Source organism: Canis lupus, chromosome 21, assembly GCF_011100685.1.
Source record: "Canis lupus familiaris isolate Mischka breed German Shepherd chromosome 21, alternate assembly UU_Cfam_GSD_1.0, whole genome shotgun sequence".
Taxonomy (NCBI): Eukaryota; Metazoa; Chordata; class Mammalia; order Carnivora; family Canidae; genus Canis; species Canis lupus.
Genome location: NC_049242.1, coordinates 22,330,663 through 22,355,284, shown reverse-complemented (window position 1 = coordinate 22,355,284; position 24,622 = coordinate 22,330,663). Strand labels below are relative to the sequence as shown.

Here is a 24,622-nt window from a genome sequence, read left to right as displayed (position 1 = left end):
TTAGACATAATAAGTTTCTACCTCATAAAATTTTAAGGACTGAATGAATTAATATGTGAGATGCTTATAATACTTGGCTCCAGGTAAGCAGAGTAAGCTATAATTCTTGACTTACATACTACCTTTTATGTTCAGGGTCAGTTTTATAAGCAGCTTGTCTTTCCATTTCTACTCCATTGCCTGTCACCTTGACATCTGTTGTAGAGGAAGACACTTGGAAGCTACAAGACCTGGGGTTATAAAGTCCAGCTCCCTTCAATTCCTAGCTTTGTGAAACTGGGTGAGTTCTTCAATTTGTGTTTTCCACGTTCATAGTGTGTGTGAGTTGGCAGGGAGAGGGGTGGGGAATATATCTAAATCATACCTACTTCACTGAGATGCTGTGAAGCTCAAATAAAAAAATGTACGTTAAACTACAAAATCTTCTGTTAAATTTTCTTTTACCATCTTTCCAAAAGTTAACTAATTGACCTGAAAACAGGTGGCACCTAAATTTAGTGGGAAATAGATTAAGAGAATGCATTGTTAAGATCAAAGAGGGAGACAAGGGCCTGGGGTTAACTGTCCCACTTCATGACTTTCCGAAGGTGCAGGCTTGGGTTTCAACAGTAACAATTTTCTAGGACCTCAACAGAGTATTTTTTAAGCTAATGGGCAAATGGTAATAAACTTACATGCTGTTATTTATTTTCTCTTTCTAATCTATAGCTCCATTCAAGAATATGACCAGTCTCAGACGTTTGCACAGTGGTCCACAATTTACAAATAACGTTTTTCTACGTTGTGTATCACAACATCACTATAGGGTAGTATTAACCCCATTTTACATGAAAATTTTGTTATCAGAAAGCATAGTAAAAACCCTCCTTTACTTGGGCGTTGTTTTTTTTTTTTTTTTAAAACCAGATCCGATATTTCCAAAAGTACACAATTTAAGAGGAAGGGCAATCACAAAACTTGGATTGATTCTTCCACAATACCGAACGCTGGCTTCGATTTTATGGCCCCTTTTCTCGTATGTAAAACAGGGGCAATACCTTCTTCACACATTTGTTCTGTGATTCAGTAAGAACAAAGGCTGAAGGGGGAACCTACCACGTCGCAGGGCCTCTAATAAATACCTTCTCCTCTGGCCTTTGGCAGCTAAAGCACGAGATACCACTATCATCCCCACTTCACACGTGGAGAAACCCGAAGCGGAGAACGCTCGGGTTCGCCTTCTCCACTGGCATCTCCGCTACCCTCAGACTGGGTTCGCCAATTGCGACGTCCGCTAAGTCGGTTCCTGCAGTGTGGATTCTCTCTCCTTGAGTTGCGCCTGGTGGAGGCTGGAGGCCGCTGACAATTGCTCCCATGACTCTGAGGAATCCGATCCTAATCCTCAACTGCACTTCAGGGACAAAGCTGCTTTTCTACCGTCCCTAACCTCCTCTCAGGGTAAAGGTCGCCGCAAAGCGTCAGCTCCAGCTACCGACGCCATTTTGGCCTCTACGTGTGACGCCACACGTAGCAGAGAGCGCAGCCGATTGGTTGGGAGACGGCAGACGGAGGAGAGGCGCGCAAAGCCTGAGAGGAGGGTATGGAGGAGAAGCCTAGGAAACTACAATCCCGGCCTTCCTTGCGCCTGCGACAGCACACCGAGAGCGAAAGAGGAGGGAGCTTGGGTTCGGACCACAACTCCCAGCACCTCCCGCGATATCTCCTCTTTCCTTTCAAAACGCGGAGGAAAAGGGGGACCGGGAGAATGGAGGCCTTCTGGAGTCTGTTCTCCGAAAGGCGGGAAAGGCGAACTACACCTCCCGACTGGCAGCGCGCGGCTGCGCCTGCGCCCTGATGCCTGTCGCCATCTTGCCCCTTCTGAGGCACCGCAAACAAACCCAATTCCTGGTGTTCCCTAGTCTTGGCGGAGGAGCCTTTTAGATGAGCCCCGAAAGGCCGGGCAGGTGGGTGACTCTCAGACAAGGCGCTGGGAAGCGCTGGCAGGTTAGCCAGGCTGGAGGACCGCCGGGCTAAGCATTTGGTCCCCCGGGTTGGGACGCCCAGCCCCATCCTCCGTTGTCTCCTAACGGGATCGTGGGGCTCCCTGAGGTGTGCTGAGGGGGACTCTGGAAGGCCTGGCGCTGGGATCCTGGGGGTCCGGCTCCGGGAGCCTCCCGGCGAGTCTCGGTCCTCTGCCTGGCTGTCCGCGCGCCTACTTTCTCTCCGTTGCCCTCTCGGCTGAGGGGGGAGTGGGGCGCTGATGCCGGCCGGGGCCCCCGACACCGGCTGCTGGCCCTGCCGGGCTTGGGTAGGGGGCTTGACATCGGGGTCGGCGCCGAGGGGCGCGGGTGAGGAGGGTGGGCGGGCTGCTCTTGTTGTGGTGCTGCTGGAGAGTGCGTGTTTGGGGAGGGGGCGGGGCGGGCTTGCCTCCTTGACACTTGAGCGGGGGCAGGATTACCCGAGCTCCCGGCTCCGGAGCGGGCTCCCGCTGCTGCCGCCCGGATTCCCGGGGCGCCGCGGCCCCGCGGTGGGGTGCGCTGGCGGGGACGCGTCGGGATGCCGTGACGTGGTGCTCGCTTCGGGCGGTCGCCGGCCGCCTCCGAGATCCTGTCGGGAGGCGGGGACTGGCTGTGGAGGGAGCGGATTCCTTTGGCTCTGCCCCTTCCTCCTCCTCCCCACCCCTTCTCTTTATGTCATCCTGCTGGCCGGGGCGCGCAGTCCAGTTCTCCGAGCTCTGGGTTGGTCGGTAGCTGAGAGGACTATGGGAAGTCGGAGGAGGGGGGGATCAGCTCCGGGCTCCGAGTTAGCAGCTCCAGTGCCTGCCGCGGGATATAGCAGTGATTACGGTTCGCTGCCTGACTCCTCGACTAGACAGTGAGCTCCCTCATTCGTTCGTTCGTTCATTCATTCATTCATTCATTCATTCACTCGCTCACTCACTCATTCACTTTACTCACTCTTCTCTGTCTTCATTCATCTACTTAACAAATATTTACGGTGGATCTACTGTGTGCTAAGCAGGTATTGTGCAAGCGCCCAGCGCTGTTGTCTTTTCATCCTCTAGACCAATTCCCAGTACGAAGTAAGTTCCTGACATCTAAACTTTTGGTAAATGATTGTTTAGTGACTACAGGGTGTAAATTCATCGTTCATTGTTTTAAGACTTGAGAAGAAAGTTTTTTGTTAGGTTCCATTAGTCCATCTAACGCGCTAGGAACTTTATATATTTTACCTCTTGTAACTTCTAAGTGAGAGAGCTGACGCAAATGAAGTACCTTGGCGCAGGTCACACAGGGAATAGCACCTATTTTTTAAACAACCTGCCAGCCACTATAAGAACTTCAAATACTTTTCTATAAGCCTTATAACAGATTGGATGATAATACCTCTGTTTTACAGGTGTGGAAAATTTTTGCTCAGATAGGCCACTTTTCCAGGATCACCCAGCCAGTGAGTTGAAAGCTGAAACTAGAAACTGGAGGTGTCTAACTCTAAAGCCTGTGCCCTTTCCACTATCCTGTGCTGGAATAATAAGTTCTGGAATGGTTGTTTAGTTCTTCCTTTGTCAGAAGTTGAAAAGTGAGGTGGTGAAATAGAATTGTGAGATATTTTTACTGGTTTTACTTCTTAGTGTGTAGATCTCCAGGTAAGTGGCATTTTTAATGTACTTTGGTAATTTGATTTTTGTTTCATTTTGTTTTGGTAGGGAAGACAAGCTCTTTGGGGCTACCAAAAAGAAGCAGCAATGCCTGTTGTGTGGCCAACCCTTTTGGATCTCAGCAGGGATGAATGCAAAAGGATTCTTAGAAAATTGGGTACGGTTTGCATTTTTTATGTTTTATGCCTTTCTGTGATAACTTTTCCATTTTTGTTTTTGTCATGGCTGTTTGCCTGGATGTTATATCTCATGCTGCACTAGAAATTATTTAGAGGTGTACTTCCTATCGTACTCCTTGTTATTTCCCTAGTGCCTTGCATAGTGCTTTGTACTTAGTAGGTGCATGGACCATAGTTATAAAAATAGTAGCTAAGAGTTCTTGAGGGGTATTGGGCTATTCTGAGTTCTTTTCATTCAATATCTTATTTAATCGTCACTCAAATGGGAAAGGTAGGGGTTTTTTGTGTGTTTTCCGTTTTACAGATGACAAAACTGAAGCTTAGAACCCAAGGTGCTGCTGATAGTAGTTCATGGAGTCAGGATTGTAACCCAGGAAATATGATTCCAGTCTCACTTTAACATACTTTTAGCCTTCATGAATGTATGTATGAATTAAATACTGTTTCTGAATTCTAAGTAAATATTAACTATGTTGACTTTCCTGAATTGTATTTACTATCAGTAATAAAACACGCTTTATGTTTATAATTAATTATTTTGAGCTTCTTTTCCTTTAGAGCAACCTTTCTCAACTTGTACTTTAAGGGAGAGAATTAAGCACTAATGCTAGGCCTAATCCATTGTATGTAATGAACTAACTTCTTTTTATGCATATAGGATGGGAATAGTTTTGTCTATTCTTGGGAAAATTGAGAGAGTTACTGAAGTCATGTTTTATATTCTGTGGTTCAAATGAGGAACTTTGGTTGAGATCTAATACTTTAGACTATAAGATCCAAGAAGGACCTTGCTGTCTTCTTTATCACTATAGTTCCAGGCTAGCACATAGAGGGTGCTCAGTAAAGGAAAAAATAGTTTGAAAAAGAACACTAAATGTTTTGGAAGTCGATATGAATTATTGGAATATTTATGATTTTGGAGGGGAAAGTGTGGGCGTTGAATTCAGAGGGACCTGGGGTCTTGGTCTTGTCACTCATGACCCACAAGATCAAGGACAGTGTATTTAATCTTCTTAAATCTATTGTCACTTTTGTAAAAGATGCATAATAATATCTGCCTCATAAGTTTGTTATGTGGATTAATTGTATATAAAAAGGGTCTACTGCAGTACTTGACATCAGAGGGTATAGTGTTTTTAGAGCAGTTACTTTCAGACATTTATTTATTTGCAGGTGAATCTTCAAAGGAAATCCTGGTTGGGAATTCTTTTCTGTAAATCTGAAGTGTAGCTGCTGTAGCTGCGTTGGTCCTGTCTGCTAGTAACATTTACCCTTTTTATTTCCCCTCAGGCCACTAGGAGGATTTTATTTTAAACTATTTCTTACCATTGTATTGTAGGATGTTTAGAGAGCTTTTTTGGACAATCCCTCCATTATTATTTTTTTCCTTTAATCTTATATCCAAACTTTTAGTACTAATTCAAGGATGATTTTCTACACACTTACATGAAATTGCTATAGCTTTCTAGCTACCATTTTTAAAGTTGGACTGTTATTTACTTCATAGCTAAAATAATTGCAAATGAACAGATCGCAGCTACAGTAGATTGGATTAGAATTTCTGGGCTTTTGGGACCTTGAGTCAAGAGATTACCTTTAAATATAAAATTGGTAACCTTTAAGTCTAAATTTATCCTTCACTTTAGTCAGAGCTGTGTGGATAATGTTGCTAGAGAGCTGTTTCTATACAAAAGAAAACAGCCTTCCTACAGGGTAATGTCATCTTCTATGACCCTTCACTTTGGGAGGTGAGCCTTGATAGTGATTTGCAGAAGGACTTCCTCCCCACCCGTTGGCTCATTATCATAACAATGAAACTTTTGAATTGCCTTCAAACACTGGTTTTAGGTCCAAAGTTTAGAGAAAGTACTGTCTTTAAGGATTAATTTAAAATATTTTAAGAATTAAATTTGTTCTTTTAAAAATAGTTATAAATCATTTAACAAAAATGCTAAACATTTACATTTTACATGAGTATAAAGACTCTTTTTTTAACAATATAATGAACATACCAGTGATAGATAAATGCTTTCCTCCTTCTATCCTGCCTTTCCCCTAACTTATTTTTTAAAAACCATTCCGGAGCTACAACTCCAGCATGCGACTTCATGCTTCATGTACTATAGTATAAATGAAGTGCTGATTTTTTTTTTTTTTTTTTTTTTTTTAATGGATGGGTTGAGGACTTTGTATAGTGGCTTGGCAAATCTTTTTGTTTTCTGTGGTGTTTGCTTGTATCTCTTATTAAATTGTTATTTATGTGTCATTAAACACTATAAGAGAATGGTACCAGAAATACCAGAAATTCAATTAAGTTTGAATTAAGTTTGTCAGGATCTGAGGATACCCTACAAAATGGAAATCAAATGTGAAGGAGGTTGGGCAGCCAGCCAGTAAAGGTTCTTTACAACAAGTGAATTTCTGGAGAAGGTGGGAAGTGCCTGGGGTTGTATGATATTGGTAACTGTGGTCTGAGTCCATTTTGTGTGAGGTTACCACTGCTTACTTTTGTCCATGACCTCTTAATTAGACTTGGAATGAGACTTGAAATGTCAAAAACCTTTGCCACATTTCTTTGGTTAATTTCCCTCTTTTTGAAGTAGTATCTTGATCACCATAAATTGCATAGGCCAAAAGTGAACTTTTTCTTTTTCTTCATACAGCTTTCTCTATCTGACCTCTCCATTTATTTTTATGGTATTGCCCTTCTCCTAAATATCTCGCACACTACAAAACCTGATTCCTTTCCTTGTGCTGTTTCTGCAGTCAACCACTGAGTCCTATAAATACAACTTTTTAGCCTGGAATTAGGCTTCTTTTGGCCCCAAACAACTTTTCCATTTTCATCCTTCTTGATTCCTGTGTATGTGTCTCTTGGATTTTAACTACCTTGAGAATAGGGACTTTGTTTTGTTCATGTGATATTCTGCATGGTACCTTGTAGTAGTAGTAAAGTGCAGCTGAGTTTGGTTTGAGTTAGTGACTATCCAAATACTTTCCCAAAAGTAAAACTCTAGTCACTGACTGTTACTGGAAAGTTGATGTCTATTTGAGAAGTTATTTGCTCTTTTACTCTTTTCCTTTTGCATATTTGCATTTTTTCTCCTGCTTGCTTAGAGCACACTTTCTGATTAAAGCTTATACTTCTAGACTGGATGATGTGTTTCTCCTCTATGCTTTTACCACTATATTATAAACTGTATCATCATTGTTAGATGACTTGTTTCACTGTAGCTTTATTCAGAGTTAACTCCATGAAGGCAGGATTTAGCATACTATCTGGTACATATAGTATAGGACTCAGTACTGATTTGTTAAATAAAATATTCTGTAAATGAGGCATTAATTTTTAGTATAGTGATTTCTTAGTTGGTTACCCCCAGTGTCTTTCTGAACTCTACTTTGGGTCCTGATAAAAGCTAAAATATATGTGTTTTCTGGTACTAGGTATTTCCTTTATTACTCAGAGCAGGAAAGCTTTGTCCTTCCAGAGAGACCCCATGAAACATCTACATGGTCTTCAGGATACATTGAATATGCAGCATGTTTACACATGGGATAATTCAGTTGGATTAGACATTTCTGCTTAATAGTCAGCTCACTTTTTTTTTTTGACTCTTAGAATTGTGAATAACATGAACTGAATGAGGCTACTAGTTTATTATTGGTGTACCTAGGATGCAGATATGCCTGCCTTCATTATTTGTATGTCAGACATTGGGAAATGCCAAATACTAGTATCAACTTGAATTGACTAAGAAGGTAACTAGTTTGGACACTTATTTCCTATCATTGTATTTTGCTTGGATATACCTGTCTCATAGTGTTAATGGCTTAAGACAACTATTTTTTCTTTTGATTCTGTGGTTGCTGGTTTTGCCTGAACTCTCTCATGTGGCTGTACCACTAAGCTGGTAGTTTAGCTAGTTGAGGCTCAGCTCTGATGGGCCTCTCTCCATGTGGCTTTTCATCCTGAGCTTCTTCACAGCTTGGTAATCTCAAGGTTCCAAGAGAGCATGGCCCTGTGTGCAAATGTTAGTGAACTTCTGTTTGTATCATGTATGCTGATGTTCCACTGGCCAAGGCAAGTCACATGCCAAGCCCAGAGTTAGTGTGGGAAGGGACTGTATAAAAGTAATACCAAAAAAAAAAAAACAAAAAACCACACAATTCCCAAGGAGTGCAGGCATGGTTCATTGGGAGCCAGTGAGGACTTTTTGGTTTTATATGTATATATATTTTTAAAGATTTTATTTATTTATTCATGAGAGACAGAGAGAGAGAGAGGCAGAGACACAGGCAGAGAGAGAAGCAGGCTCCATGCAGGAAGCCCAATGTGGGACTTGATCCTGGGACTCCAATATTATCCCCTGAGCCAAAGACAGATGCTCAACCACTGAGCCATCCAGGCGTCCCTGGTTTTTATTTTAACCAGTGTTGGAAACTGTTTCATTTCATAATGATTGTTGCTGTGGAAAGATAGTGAAACTGTCTGGTACAGGGGTTCAGTATATTATATCTGGCTTGCTATGAGAGCAGGTCATGTTCCCTAACTTCTCTTGGTCATTTCAATAGTAGATGCAGATGATCTTAAATCTGGAATGTCTCTCCTAGATAAAGAAATTAAGGTTCAGGGATAAGAAAGGACTTGCCCAAGGTCACACAACTATTAAGTGGTGGTACTGAATCTGGTTATTTGACTCTTATTCTAGGAGTTTTTCTGTTGTACAGTACTTGTGGTATTTTCAACCCAAGGAGGGAGGTAGAAGGTAGTTTGAGTGCTAGGCAGGGCTAAAGAATTATCTCAAGGATTGGTCAGTGTAGATACCGGTCAGTAAAGCTAAAAATTTCTCTTATTGGCCTTGTATCACTGGGAGCCTGTTTCCAGTTGTTGGTAGCATCTGAGTTAAACATTCTTCAGTGATAAGGTATGAGACAAAATATTTGCCATTGATTTTTCTACTTAAACAATTTTATATATATGACTCCTGGGAGGCAATAAAAAACAAGATATCCAATTATAAAAGCCACATTTCAATCAGTGCTCTTAGATAACATTTTTGAGAGGAAATTTTAAAATTTTGTATATTTATTGATTTCTAGGTTTTTTTGCCCTGAACTTTCACTATATGTAGCGACAGTATTAAAATATTGAAGGCCTATCTTGATAAAATAATTTTCTTCTTCTAGAATTGGAGGCATATGCTGGAGTTATCAGTGCACTTCGGGCACAGGGAGATCTCACCAAGGAAAAGAAAGATCTTCTTGGAGAACTCTCAAAAGTTCTTAGGTAAATTATCATAAAAGTTTGTGAGATGTGACTCTAGAAATTCATTTTGAGGGGTGTTAGTACTTTTCATTCTCAAATTGAAGACAGAGGTGTTCACGTTGTTGGTACTTAGATATCCTATCCCAGTTGTGTGCTTTGTTACAGAAAGTTATATAATTTATCATTTATTCTGTAGTCAAAGCGTTTAATGCAGGTTATTTTAGGTTTGGGTCACCTGAGAAGGGGAGGTATTTTTGAAGGAAAGAAGAGCTAGTAGCAACAAGATCTAAAGACCTGGAGTGGCCCAGTGGCATTTGTTGGGAGGGAAGAAGGAGATGCTAGGAAGTTGTTGTCTTAGAAATGGGAGGTTTTTATATAGTCATAGCCTTGAGAATAATATATCCCCTTAGCTTCCTGCCAGAGTGGCAATTGAATCTGTTAAAAAAATTCTAGTGAATGGGATTCTTTGATACCTTGTCTTGATCCATTCTAACATCTTGAGCTTTCTCAGAAAATGTTCTGATTTAACTGAGGTTTCCTTTCTACATTTAAAACCATTTTGTCCTATTCTTTTTTTAAATGAAAATAGGGAAGAATCTTTTCCTATATTTGGTTGACATTAATATGGGGATATTATTAAGTCAAATTCTTACTCTTATTGTCTTCATATTTAATAACATATATTTTTTGTTTGTTGTTTCTTTCTTTTTCTTTTTTTTTTTTTAATTTAATTTATTCATGAGAGACAGAGAGAGAGAGGCAGAGACACAGGCAGAGGGAGAAGCAGGCTCCATGCAGGGAGCCGGATGTGGGACTCAATCCTGGGACTTCAGGATCATGCCTTGAACAGAAGGCAGACACTCAACCACTGAGCCACCCAGGCGTCCCTTGTTTGTTGTTTCTATTTCCTCATAAATCTGCTTTCCAGCCCCTTAAGTATTTTAGTTGATAATACTGATTTAGCATAAGCAGTAAAGATTACAATTTGAAGAGTGGTATTCATTTTGAGTATTTATGAGTGGAATGAGTATAGCCTTTTTTCACTTGTTTAGTATTAACTTTACATGTATTTAAATAGGAGCAATGTAAGCACATTTTTACTGTAATGGTAACATAGTGTAATGTAGAAGACATACAGCTGAAAGCGGAGGTGTTAAGTATAAGAGAGTAATGTCCCAGTGTCAAATTTCATAGCGTATAGCCACAGGAAATAGATTATCTTGCCACTTTTGTTTCTTTATTATATTCACTGAACATAAAATTATAGACTCTTAAGCTTTAGAAAAGACTTTAGAAGACTTTCTTCCAAATGCCAAAATCCTCTTAGTAGTCATGATTAAGAGTCATTCAGTGGTTGTTTGCATATTTAGATAACAGGAACCTCTGCTAATCTTGAACATGGTCTGACATTTCTGAGTTTTGGAAGTAGTGGCTTGATATCAAGCTGATTTGTCTTCCTGTGATTTTTAATTTGCAACTAATTCTCTCTGCAGTTACACAAAATCAGTATGAACTCTTTTCTATGATTTTGGTTTAAAGCATCTGAAGATATATGTTAGGCACCTGTCTATTTCTTTTCACAAATCAGTCTTGTCCCCCCTCCTCCCCAAGCAGAATGTTGACTTAAACATTTAGTAAAAGTATAGAAAAGAGCTGCCTGCTTGGCAGAGTTCTATAATGGCTATTTTTTTTCATAGCATCTCAACAGAGCGCCACCGTGCTGAAGTTCGGAGAGCAGTAAACGATGAACGGTTAACAACAATTGCACATAAGTAAGCCATTAGTCATACAACCCCTGATTTTTTATGACATAGTATAACGTAGTTTTGAAACAGTCTTCCTGTTGTATAGCAGATTCCTGAGACTTTTATCTTAGGAGTAATATTTCTATACTCAGGGATCCTGACCATAGAGGTGTTAACTGTTTATTCAGTTGGTTATGTTTTTGCATTTGGTTAGGCAAGCTTTAAGTACTCAGGTCAAATCCCGTTACAATGTAATCTCTGCATAAAAGGCCACCACAATTTAGCAGATGATTCACTTTTTAAAGTTCAGTGATAAAGTAGTAGGCTCCACTAATTTGACAGCCCCTTAGAGGTTCTTTGTAATGGTATTTGGTATGTATATTGCTTTATAAATAGGCATTATAAATTTTTTATGACTAATATTTCATGTTTTTTGAGATTCAGTAAAAGATAATATATGTTCTGCTTTTAAGAAATATGAATATATCTTAATTTGCTTTTAAAAAGCCAATAAAATAAAATTATGAAGGATTCTTATCAAATTGTTTTTAGATCATTATAACTATTTGACAGATGGGGTGGAGGGTGGTGAAGGACTAAGGGCAGGGATAAAACATTAGTAGAGGATGTATGGAGAGAGTGCCTCCTAAAGAATAGAAAGGAACAACAACAACAAAAAAGAATAGAAAGGAACAGAAATTGTCCTTAAATGTTAATGAAAGATGACAGGAACGTATCATAAAAATAATATACATTACAGTATAACTCATTTGTTTTTTATTTTTATGTTTTAATGTGAAATAAAACTAAAGGAAAAAAATTTAATGCATTTCCATAATGTGATAAATAGTGCATTTAAACCAATTGGCAGCATTTGAATTGACCCTGTAGACATTAGCTTCAAGTTGTGCTTCACTGTTCCTCATTTTATTTAACTTATAAAATGGGGTGCTACCTTTTTAACTGCGTAGTTTGAAAGTTTAGACATTTGAATTTTGAGATTTTTCAGTGATAGGTATGTATGCACTGTAGGAGTTTGGAATTTTTCCACTACAGACATTAAGTATTTAGTTGTCAGGCCTACATGGTTGAAACATTCAAATGTTAATGTGTTCCTTCTTTAATTTGCTCTAAACTTTTGAATTGGGATGCTCTAAAAATAATAACCTATATTCTAATTTGAGAAGGTAATAAGAAACTTATGTGCTAGATAATAAAGTAGTAAACAATAGCTTACATTCAGAGGCACTTAGAGACAAAGTACCTTAAAAGCATTGGAAAAATATTGTGGGGCAATTAGTTGTAAGTTGATGCATCAGTTTCATACTTAAAGGATAACACTTATTTAGTCTCCTTTTCCTTTTTTCCCCTTTAAAGAATGAATTTATCCTTATATTTGGGTGAAAGACCAAGTTACAGGTATGCAAATAGGTTATTATTATTTCAGGCTTTTTCTTGTATTATTTCAAAATTGAAGCTCTCAATTATTCAGGGGCACATATTCCCATTTACAAATTAACCGTGCCCTCTGCTTTTCCTTCTCTTCCCCTCCTCCCCCTCCTAATACTGCCCACCCTTTAGCCATTTTGCTGCTTGGGAGTACCTCTAGTCAGAGGGTGGGAAGGGAGAGGAGGTGAAAATTTTAATTAGTCATTTTACTATTTACTTGTTAGTTGTCCTGGAAATGGTTTGGTGGAAGAATTTAAAAGCATTTGCCAAAGTATTTTTGGATAATATGTGGATTTCTTTAATCTGTTTGACCTCTCCCTTTCCCTCCTCTCTCTATTAGCATGGATAATTGAGAGTTGGCTTTTATCTGCCTGTGTTTCCTTTTTTTCTCTCCTTTCTGATTTCCTTACTACATGAATTTAATTTTCTGAAGAGTTTACTTCAGCATATAATTTTAAAAGCTTCTTAGGTCTTCCTATACTCCTGTTTTAATATTTTATGCTGTGGTTTTAGTTTGACTAGGTGTCGTATTTTACTTGTTGAGCCCAGGGTTCGGTGAGTGTGGAATGATGAGGAAGGCATAATCCTGTATTCTCTACATCTCCTCCGCCCTCTTTCCCTCAGAAATAGCAACAGAACCTAGATCCAAAGATTATAGGAGGGCTTCATACTCTGAGCCTGAAAAAAGCGACTGGAGCCAAGTAGGAATGCATCTGAACTGACTGCATTCCCTTTCTCCTTTCCCTTCCCTCCCCCACTCAAAATAGCAGCTTAGGCCAGAAGGAATGTGGTTGAAAGGTGAAGAGAAAGCCGAGAAGATTGAGCACAAAGGAGGTGGAAACAAAAGGAGCTGGGTGTCTGGGATCAAAGAAAAGCCTTGCTTATGGCTTGAAGCATAACACGTGTTTATTATTCGGCACCAGACCATTTATTAAGTTTGATACTTGAATCCAGTTTCAGAACATCTCAGAATATTATAATATTAAAACCTGAAATATCAAGGGACTTCAGAGTTTTTAATTGTGCCACTCTTGCCAGCATTGTCTCTAGCCTTCAAAGAAAGTGGCTATCTGGAATTACTGTTGTCTTAATTCCTTCCCCATAAGCCAAACATTCATAGTTTACTGTGTGAGTTTCTATACGAGGGTAAAAATTTTTTGCCGCTGCGCTGCATACCAAAGGATGTGAGGGCCAAGGTTGTTTCATTAGGATCATGTTAGGTTTCTCAGGAAAGGGGCTGGAGCAAGGTTTCTACCCTCCCTTGCCATATTTAATCTAAATACATTGAAACTTAGATATTCCAGGGAAGCCCTGGACTAAGATGTTTACAAAAATCTGTAAAATTCAGTTTAGATGATTTGTGCAACTAATGCATATTTACATCCTCATTACTAAGCAAAAAGGAATTTTTGATCTAATTCTAACATAATTTCTCACTCACTTAAAAAAAGTTTGAGCATGTTTGCATGAGTAGAAATTTGGAAGATTTACAGATCTTTTTGAAAGTTGCAGTTGTGTCTTTTGCACTGCAAATTCTGTCTTATCAATAGCAAATATTCATGTGTTTAAAATTATTAATCTTCCATAATTTCTGCCACCATTTAAACAATGCACCAGGTAAGTGTAGACATCACTCTACTTATGTGTAAACTCTCACATAGCAAATTTACTGGTGATATTCTAATAAAATGATAGCAAAATAGGCGTAAGCCAAGAAAACACTAAATAGCTTTTAGAATTTTTTTCTTCAACAATTAGCCGTAGCCTAATTCTGTTTCTCTTTTCTTGTTTATACCATTCTCTGTTCCAGAACTAGTGTCAAATTGGAGATTATGTAATAAGAAATTTGTAGAGTTAATTGGGGTTTTAGGAACTACTCTTTCCCTTGTCTTAGGTAGGACTGGTTAAACAGTTTGCAGATTTCTTGTAGTAACCTAACTAGATTCATCAACTTTTAGAAATTACTTTTTGAACTGAACGTAAATCCTTCTCACATTGTAAAGTAATTTATTTGTTCCGTTCAGCTAAAGTTGATAATCGTTAGACAAGTGTCCAATTAGTATAAATCAAAGGCAAATGTTAGACATAAAACTCTTTTGAAAAATTTTATACTTCCTACTTGTAATGTGGCAAATAATATCAGTAGTATGATGTATACATGTTGAAGGAAACATGTATGGTCACACAGTGGCTGTGTGACCTTAGGGAATTTATTTAACCTCTCAGTGACTCAGTTTCTCCATCCACAAAATGGAGATAATATTACCGATTTCATAGGATTATTGAATTATGAATTAATACATAGAAAATGTTTAAAACAGTGCCTGACCTAGAAAAAGTGCTTAGTTGATGTTAACAACCGTCATCATCATTATCGTTATTCCATTTTCCACTAACGAGGGGTTTTGTGTACACTAACTATAAAGAGTCAGTGGACATTAAGAGTCTTAAGCTCTAGATTGGGTTGTAGAATCTTTGGTTTGGAAAAGAAGCAGAAATATTTCTGATTTAGTAATGAGATTGACTAATTGGTTCTGGGTAAATTTTAAGCTTTGACACTTATCATTAGGAAAAGTGATACTGCCATTTGTGGAACCAAATCAAGAGAAGGGACACAATTGTCTTTTCATATTTCAACCATATTTCAGTTGGATTCCTGTGATAAAATTTGCCCAAGAAGTTGAATAGAGAAACAGAATAGTGTCTGCTTAGGGGGGGATAATTCAATGGCCTCACTTCTTAGAGTGAAGAGTGGTATAAGTAAAATTAAAGTTGTGGCAGGTTTCTTCCAGTGACTTCAAATCAGTCTGTTTTTTAACATGAAAGATACTAATATAACACACTGTCAGTGACACATGCAGTGATATAAAAGACCCTCTTCTATCCCTCCGTACTTAGTCTCCCTCGTTTACTGCCTCAGTTTCCCTTGTTTGAAAGCCTTAGAACCTCTGGCCATGCAGGCAGTTAGATCATTTTTGCAAAGGTTCAGTGAATTTTATCCTTAGTTATTAAGGAGAATCTAATTTTATTTTTTTTATTTATTTGTTTATTTTTTTTTTAAGGAGAATCTAATTTTAAAAGTTACAAGTACTTTTTACCTTTTTAGTTGAATTACAAAATTAAGTTCTAAAAGTTAGTAGATGTACTAGTTTTTATTAGCAATGCCAGATTTAAACTAATGAAAATGTCAATATTTAGAAGGCATAGGAAAATTTTTCATAGTTTCAATTGTGTTAATGATAAGATTCAGATTATAAAATAAAATGTGTAAGAACTTAAGTGTGTGTGAAATCCCTTGAATTCTGATAATCATAATTTTGATTTTGCTTGCTTAAAATAAAGCCTCTCCTACTCACTCAGGATACTTTTTATAATTTAAAAAGTTATATTTGCTTGAGAAAATAGTTGATTCATTCTTAGTGATTGAGAACCCTTGTAGCAGCATTTTCTTTTTTGTTTAGTATGTCTGGACCTAATAGCTCTTCAGAATGGTCCATTGAAGGTCGTCGCTTGGTTCCACTGATGCCCCGGTTGGTTCCCCAAACTGCCTTCACTGTAACAGCTAACGCTGTTGCCAATGCAGCTATCCAGCACAATGCATCTCTTCCGGTGCCTGCAGAAACAGGAAGTAAGGAAGGTGAGTAGAAAACTACTTCTGTGTATAGAGATGACTTTTCTCAGATTCTTCAAGACAAGGTGTTCTGTTTTTCATTGTTTTTAATCCCAGTGTATGAAGGTTGCAAACCACAGTGAGCAACTCTTATTCTGACATTAGAAACTGCCAAGTTTTTAGTCTCAGGCAAAACTAAATCTCCCTTTTGTTCAAAGTGTGAATTCTATTCATCACAAAATTGCAAAAAGCCTTCTTGGAATGAATCTTTTGTATGAGTATATCTTGTTAGAAGTGGATAAAAGGCCTTAATGGGTGACATGGAAGATAAATGATAGAATTTAGCTGCTGGAGAAAGATGCCTAACTGATTACTTAGACAATAAAGCTCTGTTTTTATCTTCTGGAATCAATGGTATATTGTATTTTTCTGTTCTAGTCAATGTTCTGAATCTGTTAGACTACCTGGCAGAAGAGAAGACTTTCTTCTTATTTAATCTAGTAATTGACACATGCTTTAAAAATTCTTGAATTCTCTTGAGGTCACTAAGAGTGGTATTAAACTTGAAAGCGCATATTTGGATTGATGCTAGTAGCTTGGTTTAGTGTTGCTTGAAAATAACCCTGAAGATAAGGCAATTTTCAGATTACTTTGGGGAATTGTTTCTTGACTAGCTATGGGTCTTGGGGTAGAATGAGACACTTCATGCATGCCAGGCTCTGTTTTAGGCTGAAGGAAGCTATATTTTGAGCTATTGGTACAGGTACCAATGTACAAACTTGGCCTCCACCGAGTTCCTGTTTTCTTTGTTGTAGGAGAGATATCTTTCTTCTCTTCCTGCTTTCACCTTTTCTATCCACCAACTCTCTGGTGGAGTGAAGAGTATAGGATTTCTAATAGTCAGATCTGTGTTCCTGAGTCCTAGTTAGCCATTTCTTAGCTATGTGACCTCCAGCAGCTCTTAGCTTCTGTGAACATTAGGTTCCTCATCTTTAAAATGAGGATGTGGTATTGTAAGAATTAGTGATAATATATAGAAAGCATTTAGCATAGTGCACGGTACTCAGTAAATGGTGCCTTGTGAACTATTCTTGCTTCTTGCTGTTACTCAAGAAATTGACATATGATGTGTCATTACGTTAGTAGATTGTTGCACTGCTTGAATGACAAGTGATTCGTAAGTTGTTTTATGATAAAGTTACCTTGCTGTGGTTCCCCCCTAGTAGCCAAGTTGGAAATTGCCATGGTTAGGGAAAAATTATGCATCACTCCATCATTGGTTCTGCTATCACTATTAAAAGAGACTACAAATATGTACCTTTTGTCTAACTCCTGCCATGAATGAAAATTTTTTATTTTTCTCAGTATAGTTTTACTTATTTTTTAATTTTTAAATTTTTTCTCAGTATAGTTTTAAACTTGATTTTTTTGTAACTGTGCTCTTCTCCATTGGCAATGTTACCTGTAGATCAGCTATTAAATACTTGAGGAAAACCCAGTGAAGTGATGATTTTCAGGAAGGGTTATTAATACCTTTTAACTTAATGGACCTAATACATAGTAATGGCCTCTAACTTCTGATCACATGAAAATGTTAAAATTGGCCTGCAATAAGAAAATTATTTTTCTGTATATGCGTGGACAGTTTTGGTGAAAGTTAACAGCAAACTTTTTTATCGTTCCTTCAGTAGTGGTTTGCTATTCCTACACAAGTACCACGTCAACCCCAACCTCTACCCCTGTTCCAAGTGGCAGCATAGCAACGGTTAAGTCTCCAAGACCTGCCAGTCCTGCCTCCAATGTAGTTGTCTTGCCAAGTGGAAGTACTGTTTATGTCAAAAGTAAGTGATATTCTCAGTGTTATCAGGGCCTCTTGGCTAAATGCTGCAGCATAGGCTCTGATTAGATCTGCCTTCCTGGATTAAATCATCGGTCCACTGGCTATTAGCAGTGGTTAGTTTTTGAAGGTTGTAAATTCCTTTCTTTACCCGTGACTAGGTATATATTGCTTTTTAATCAGTTCTGGGGGTTGAGAAATTACTTCTTTTTTGTTCTCCTTGGGAAATCTTCCTTGAACAGTGCTATTCTTCAAGTATTCGCTTGTTTTGATTGTCATGGAATAGAAATGTAAATGGAAACTGAAGAAATGTGCTTATGTGATTTATTTAGTGTTTACTTCTATAATTGTAACCTTTGTAATGTTTTTTTAAAATTATTTATATAGCATATCATCCGACTGTTAGATTCAGTGATACATTCTAGAGAGTCCATCTTTTGTATTTCTAGTTGACTGTAAGCCTATGAAGTTTCTTTGCGGTTATTAGCTCCTTGAGTCTATTCTGTGAAGCAGTTTCATGTCCAGGTCATTTTTTGGTTTTAGTTTCTGTTATATCAATACTATTCTGCCTTTGTTATCAGCTGGAGATTATTAGTATTTGATTTTCATTTTTTCTCAGTATAGTTATAGACTTGATTTCTTTGTAACATTTAGAGGTAGAGCTTGCTGTTTTAGGAGTGATATTAGGTCATTGTCAGCCTTATTTAAATTAGTCTAATAATTGAAGGTATAAGGAGTTATATTTTATTAACAATTCCATAAGTCATGCTGTGTATTTTTTTTTGTCTGCTCTATAGAGATTTCCTATGTATGTTGTAAGGTTTTATGTTCTTCATCTGATTTAAGAAAAAAACAGTCTACAAAAACAGTTGAGGCTTTAGTTCATAAAGATTGGGATCTATCTGGAACTATTAAGTTTATATCTGATTTCTGTAGGAGTAAGAGATTTATTTTTTTAGTTCTCTTTTTTTTTAAGTTTATTATTATTGTTTTTAGTAATCTCTACACCCAACATGGGGCTTGAACTCATGACCCTGAGACCAAGAGTTGTGTGCTCTTCTGACTGAGCCAACCAGGCGCCTCGTGATCTATTTTTTGATCATTTTTAAAACATTGAAAGTGAATCCCAAACCCGAGGAAACCTTTTCACATAATATGTAGTTTGAAACAATAGGAAATTTACTGCTTTATTCTCAGGAGTCAGACAGGCAACACTAGTTTGGGATATAATCATTCATTAATCTAGCTTCATATGTGCAAGGCACTATACCAGGGAAACAAACCGATAAGTCTTAGTCATTGCCCTCTGGGAGCCATAATAATGGAAGATGTGCAGACCAACAGCCACATTGCCATGGGGTAAGTGATACAGAAGGGAATATACAAAGTGCTTAAGCTCAGAGGAGATGTGGATTAGTTTTGCTTAGCAGAGTAAGAGAGAGCTTCACTAAGATGACTTGCAGGATGATGAAGAGTTCGTTGATGGTAGGCAGTATTCCCCAAAGAACAATAGCATATGGAGACTCTGGATGGATAGAATGTAGTAAGGTGGCTTTAGGGAATGGTGAGCAGTACAGTATACTAGCATTATAGAGGTGCACAAGGTTGGGTGGAACAGGGTATAGTTAACCCATGAGCAATGTGGGGCTTAGGGCTCTGACTCCCTGTGCTGTTGAAAATCTGCATATATAACTTGACTTCTCAAAAATTTAACTACTAATAGTCTATAGTGGACCAGAAGTCTTGCTGATAACATAAACGGTCGACTAACACATATTTTGTATATGTATTATATACTGTATTCTTAGAATAAAGTAAGCTAGAGAAAAGAAAGTGTCATTCAAAAAGTCATAAGGAAGAGGAAAGAGAAACATTTAAAGTAATGTACTATGTTTATCAAAAAATATGCACATATTAGTGTACCTGTGTACTTCTAACCTGTGTTTGTAGGTCAACTATATTGTGTTCTTGGAAAGCTGTAGAACCTCAAATGATGTAATGATTTAAGTGCCTCGCCTTTAGGGAGATAAAAACTACTTAAGGACTTAAGGCAAGGAGGCATTGACACAATTAGATATGAGATTCTGTAACTGGCAGTAAAATGGAGGTGGTAAAGTAGACTGATTGGAAGCATGGACACCTTTTAGGATGTTACTAAAATACAGGCAGGAGATAAGAAGGCCTGACATAGCTACAGGATTAAAGGAGGAAAGGCATTCAGAGAAAACTTCTGAGGGAGAATTGATAGGACTTACTGTTTGGGCATGAGGCAAAGGGACAGGTCAAGGATGACTGGTGACACAAAGATTTAAAATGAAGTCTAAAATGCAGGGTTAGATTGTGATAAATACAACAAAGTTGTCCTTGCCTTTCAGGTGTTAGCTGTTCGGATGAAGATGAAAAACCCAGAAAACGAAGGCGAACAAATTCTTCTAGCTCCTCCCCCGTTGTCCTAAAGGAAGTTCCAAAGGCTGTCGTTCCGGTCTCAAAGACTATCACTGTGCCTGTGAGTGGCAGTCCCAAGATGAGCAACATCATGCAGAGCATTGCCAACTCCTTACCACCCCACATGTCTCCTGTGAAAATAACTTTCACCAAACCATCAACACAGACAACAAACACAACAACACAGAAGGTATGTGCAGGAGGGAGTCTCTGTCTGCCAATCGCTATTTCCATCTCTTTCAGTCAATATGATTCACATTTAACAAACATGGACTGAGTACTTACTATGTGCTTGGCATTATGCTGGGAATGTTCAGGTCTCTTGCTTTAATTCTGCACAGAAAGCTTTGGGATAAGTATTACTAATTCACTTTTTACAGATAAGGCTCAGAAATGCCAAATGACTTGCCTAATGTCACACAGCAAGCAGATCTTATACTTTTAAGACTTTTGTTCTATTTTATTATTATAATGCCATTTGGAAAAAAAATTAAAATACAAGATTTTTTTTTAACCTGTAAATGGATAACTTTACCTTTAGGAACTGAGTTTTTACTTTGCCAGAGTAACAAAGTTGTCAGAAGTGAGTATTTTACAGAAGAAAGGACAGGTACGATTAAATAATTATTGTTGCCTTTTTTTATTCTTTGTATGCTATCATTAGTTCTTTCCTAAATTCTTCTCAGTGTGTTCAAATCATCAGTATTCTGTCAGTTTTATGTTATTAGAACCCTAACTTTTCCCACTAATCTGGATGCCGATCACACCCCAGGCTTGTTGCACACCTGTATCTCTGGGATCTCCCTTCATCGTCCTTCTGATATTCCTCCTTCGTTTATTTACACATTTGCTGGAACATCCCTGGTAGCTTCTTGGTGTATGGGTGGATAGAAGGTAAATTTTTTGAAACTTCATGTGGTGGACTGAAAATATCTTTATTTTACTCTCCCACTTTCTTGATGGTTTGGCTAGATAAAGTATTTTTTAGGTTGGAGGTTAATTTTCCCTGAGAATTTTAAAGATACTGGTCCATTAACTGTTGGCTTCAATATTCCTTTTGAGAAGCCCAATGCCATTTTAATTTCTTCTTTTTCTCTTTGAAAACTCTTGGTAACAACTTTCAGAGTTCAGAAATTTCAAGATAGTTTTTCTTGGTGTGGGTCTTTATTTTATACACTGGGTTGCACATTCAGTGGCCCCTTTCACTCTAGACACTCATGTCCTTCAGTTCTGGGAAATTTCTTCAGTTGTTTCCTAAGTTTTTCTCTGTTCTCTCGTTTTGGATCAACTAGGATGTTGAACTGCCTGGATTAATCCTTTTGCTTTCTTATCTTTTCTTACTCCCATTTCTTACTCCTATTTTTTCCATTTCCATTTGCTTTTTCTTTCTGCTATGATGTAGTAGTTAAAAGCCTGGAGTTTTGGAACTAGACTTCTGCATTTGAATCCCAGTTTTTACCACTTACTAGTTTTGTGACTGGGAAAACTAAATTCTGGAATTGAATTTTCTCATTTGAAAAACAGGGAAAACAATCTATAAGGTTTAGGGGTATATGTAAATGAGGTAATAAATATAAAACTTAGACTAGAGCCTAGCACATAGTAAATGCTCTGTAAGTATTATTTTCTTTGTTCTTTAGTGTTACCTTCACTACTTTTCTGGATTTGTCATTTTTGCTATCATACTTTAAATTTCTAGTAACTCTTTCTTGATCTCTGAAAGTTACTGTTTTTTAAAAAACGGCATCCTGTTCTTTTCATAAAATCACTATATTCTGATGATATTCTTGACTTTTTTTTATTCTTTCATGTTTTCTCTCTTACTTTTAAGTTCCTTTTATCTGTTTTGATCTCTGTTTCATTTCCAAGTTTTCTTAAACACTACCTATCTGCTTCTATATGAATGTGGGCACTAAAAGCTGACAAAGCTGTATATATAGGTGGGACATGTTGGCTAGTGACTTTCATTGTAGCTTGACCTAGCTGGGCTGTTTGGTTGAGAAAAACCCACTGCCTCTTTACCTCTACCAGTTATCACTCTTATTAGGGCTTTCTCATGGACTGGTCAGATTTACTCAGAGAAGAATTTTTAGTTTCCTGTCTCAAGTAGTTAGCAGTCTGTCAGTATTTGAGGAGTATATGGAATAGGCTGGATAGTCTCACCATTCAGTATGTAGACTTCTCTTAACCCGTTTGTAGTAATAATGCTCAGCTCTCTCAGCCCAGTGTTATCACATTCCCTTGGACTCCATCTTTCCCTCAAAGAGAATAAATTCCTACTCTTCCTTTAGGATGGGGGAGGGTAGCTGTGGATCTAAACGCTGCTTAAATAGATTGTCAACTGATGTTCTTCTCTCTAGTGCCACTTTTATTTCTACTTAAGACATAGCTTGTGCTCTCAATTCCTGAGTCTTCCTGGGGTTCTCTGGTTTCCACTTTTGAGGTTATGCTTAATTGGTTACTACTTGTCTATTTTCTAGTTTACAAAACTTCACAGCTGTTGCCTTCTTTTCATTTTGACCATATGAGTTTATATGCCTCTTCCCCTTTAAAAAAATCTCTTCATAACATTTTAGAGGGATTTGAGGGAAGGAATGGAGGTACATTCTTATCTTCAGCAGGTCATCTTTTTAAATTTTTGAAAAAACATACTTTATTTATTTATTCATGAGAGACACAGACAGAGAGAGGCAGAGACTCAGGCAGAGGGAGAAGCAGGCTCCACACAGGGAGCCTGATGTGGGACTCAATCCTGGCACTCCGGGATCGCGGCCTGAGCCAAAGACACGTTCAACTGCTGAGCCACCCAGGCATCACTTCAGCAGGTCATCTTTCCCACCTTTGAACCCTTAGATACACAATAACTTTCATTTAAAAACCTTCTTGAGTTTTGGAAAGATGTCATTATTATAATTCATGAAAAATTATTTTCTTAGTAAACTATAAGTGGTAATGATCTGATCTGTGGAAAATAATTCTATTTTCAGTTTTAGGATGAAGCATTGATGGTATAGTATTAAAATCAGGCAAGAATTTTTGTAGTCGGAGAGGCCTGGGTTGGAGCCCCCACTTTTCCAGTATGACCTTGACATAAATTAGTTTTTCCAAATCTGTTTTCCCATCTGTGAGATGAGACTAATGCCAGTCTTAAAAAGTTAAAGGATTAAATGAGACTGGGTATTTCAAAGTACAGCAGTAAGTATATACTCAAAAAAATGTTAGCTCCCTTTCCTTGCCAGTATTTTATATAAGGCAGTGTTTTATTTATTTGTGCTGTTTAGAATGAGCTTCTTCCAAAATGAATTCTTCAGTTAACTGAATCTTATACCCCTTAATATATAGAAATTGATGATTTTTGCTGACTTTTTAAATGGTACATGGAACGTGGTTTTTGCATTTGTATTTGATGACTCCAAGGTAATCCTTTTGAGTATCACTTTTCATATGTTATAATATAGTTAATTGCTTTCTGGACTAGCCCTATATTAAATGTTATCAGCCTGCTATACTCTATGAGTTTATAAGTCTATTATAATTTTTAACTGCCTATTTTTTTTACTGGGACTTATTTTACATGTAATTTTTCTATCTTCCCCTTTCTCATCTACTCTTTTATTTGGTATTTGAGAACTAGTGTAGCAAAGTTATAGCTAAAAGAGTACCTATCTCCCATCTATGTCTCTCTGTTCCCTTACTCATTTTATTTTTATTATCCTTATTACTGGTTAATATCATATTTAAATATTTATTCATTTCCTTTTTCTCCTATAGAGTATATGTTGCTGAGGGTAGAGACTTTATTTTATTCATCCCTGTATTTCCTAGTATTTAGAATAGTTCATGACATAATAGAAGGTGTTAATTAATGTTTGTTGAATGAATGAACGAATGAAAAAAATGAATAAATAGATCTGATTCCACTTCTGGCTCTGCCACCTCTCTTGAGCCTCAGTTTCCTTATAAAATACTTCCTAGAGTTATCAGGATAATTATATGAGATGATTCATGAAAAGTACTTAACATAGTGGGTATGATGAATACTTAGTAAATGCCACCTAACATTATTAACTTTCAAATCTTCTTTGGTAGGCATATATAAAAATATTTGTAAAAGATAGAAGGTTCACCTGTGAGTGAAGTTGGCGATTTTTTTTTGTTTGTTTCAGTGACTTTATCGTATATTTATTTTTGTTTTTGTTTTTTCGGAATTGCCAATTGAGAATGGATAGTTGAGATTGTCAGACATATAATGCTTATAAGAGGATGTATTTATCTCCTAGGTTATATGAACCATACCAGGAGATGTCAAGCTCAGAACATTAGATTTATCCTACTATACCTAAAAAAAAAAAAAAAAAAACATTTAAAGCAAATTAAATTAAAAATAAGACTCATTCATTCCACAAATATTTACTGAGTATCTACTGTGTTCCAGAGGCAAATCTATACTA

At 37.6% G+C, this 24,622-nt stretch overlaps 1 protein-coding gene across 13 annotated transcripts in view; it reads left to right on the top strand.

Moving 5' to 3' along the window:
- The first annotated feature begins 1,592 nt into the window (after window positions 1-1,592).
- Window positions 1,593-24,622, top strand: part of EMSY (EMSY transcriptional repressor, BRCA2 interacting) — a 90,358-nt gene continuing 67,328 nt past the window's right edge. For 2 of the 13 annotated variants that reach the window (XM_038568569.1, XM_038568561.1), the window contains exons 1-8: window positions 1,603-1,943; window positions 3,686-3,794; window positions 9,007-9,106; window positions 10,783-10,857; window positions 12,208-12,249; window positions 15,741-15,916; window positions 17,578-17,730; window positions 20,102-20,361. In XM_038568569.1, coding sequence (XP_038424497.1) covers window positions 3,725-3,794; window positions 9,007-9,106; window positions 10,783-10,857; window positions 12,208-12,249; window positions 15,741-15,916; window positions 17,578-17,730; window positions 20,102-20,361 — 876 coding nt within the window. In that variant the 5' untranslated portion in view covers window positions 1,603-1,943; window positions 3,686-3,724. Of the gene's footprint in view, window positions 1,944-3,685; window positions 3,795-9,006; window positions 9,107-10,782; window positions 10,858-12,207; window positions 12,250-15,740; window positions 15,917-17,577; window positions 17,731-20,101; window positions 20,362-24,622 lie in introns of all 13 variants that reach the window. The other 11 variants (XM_038568570.1, XM_038568567.1, XM_038568558.1 and 8 more) reach the window with 11 other exon arrangements.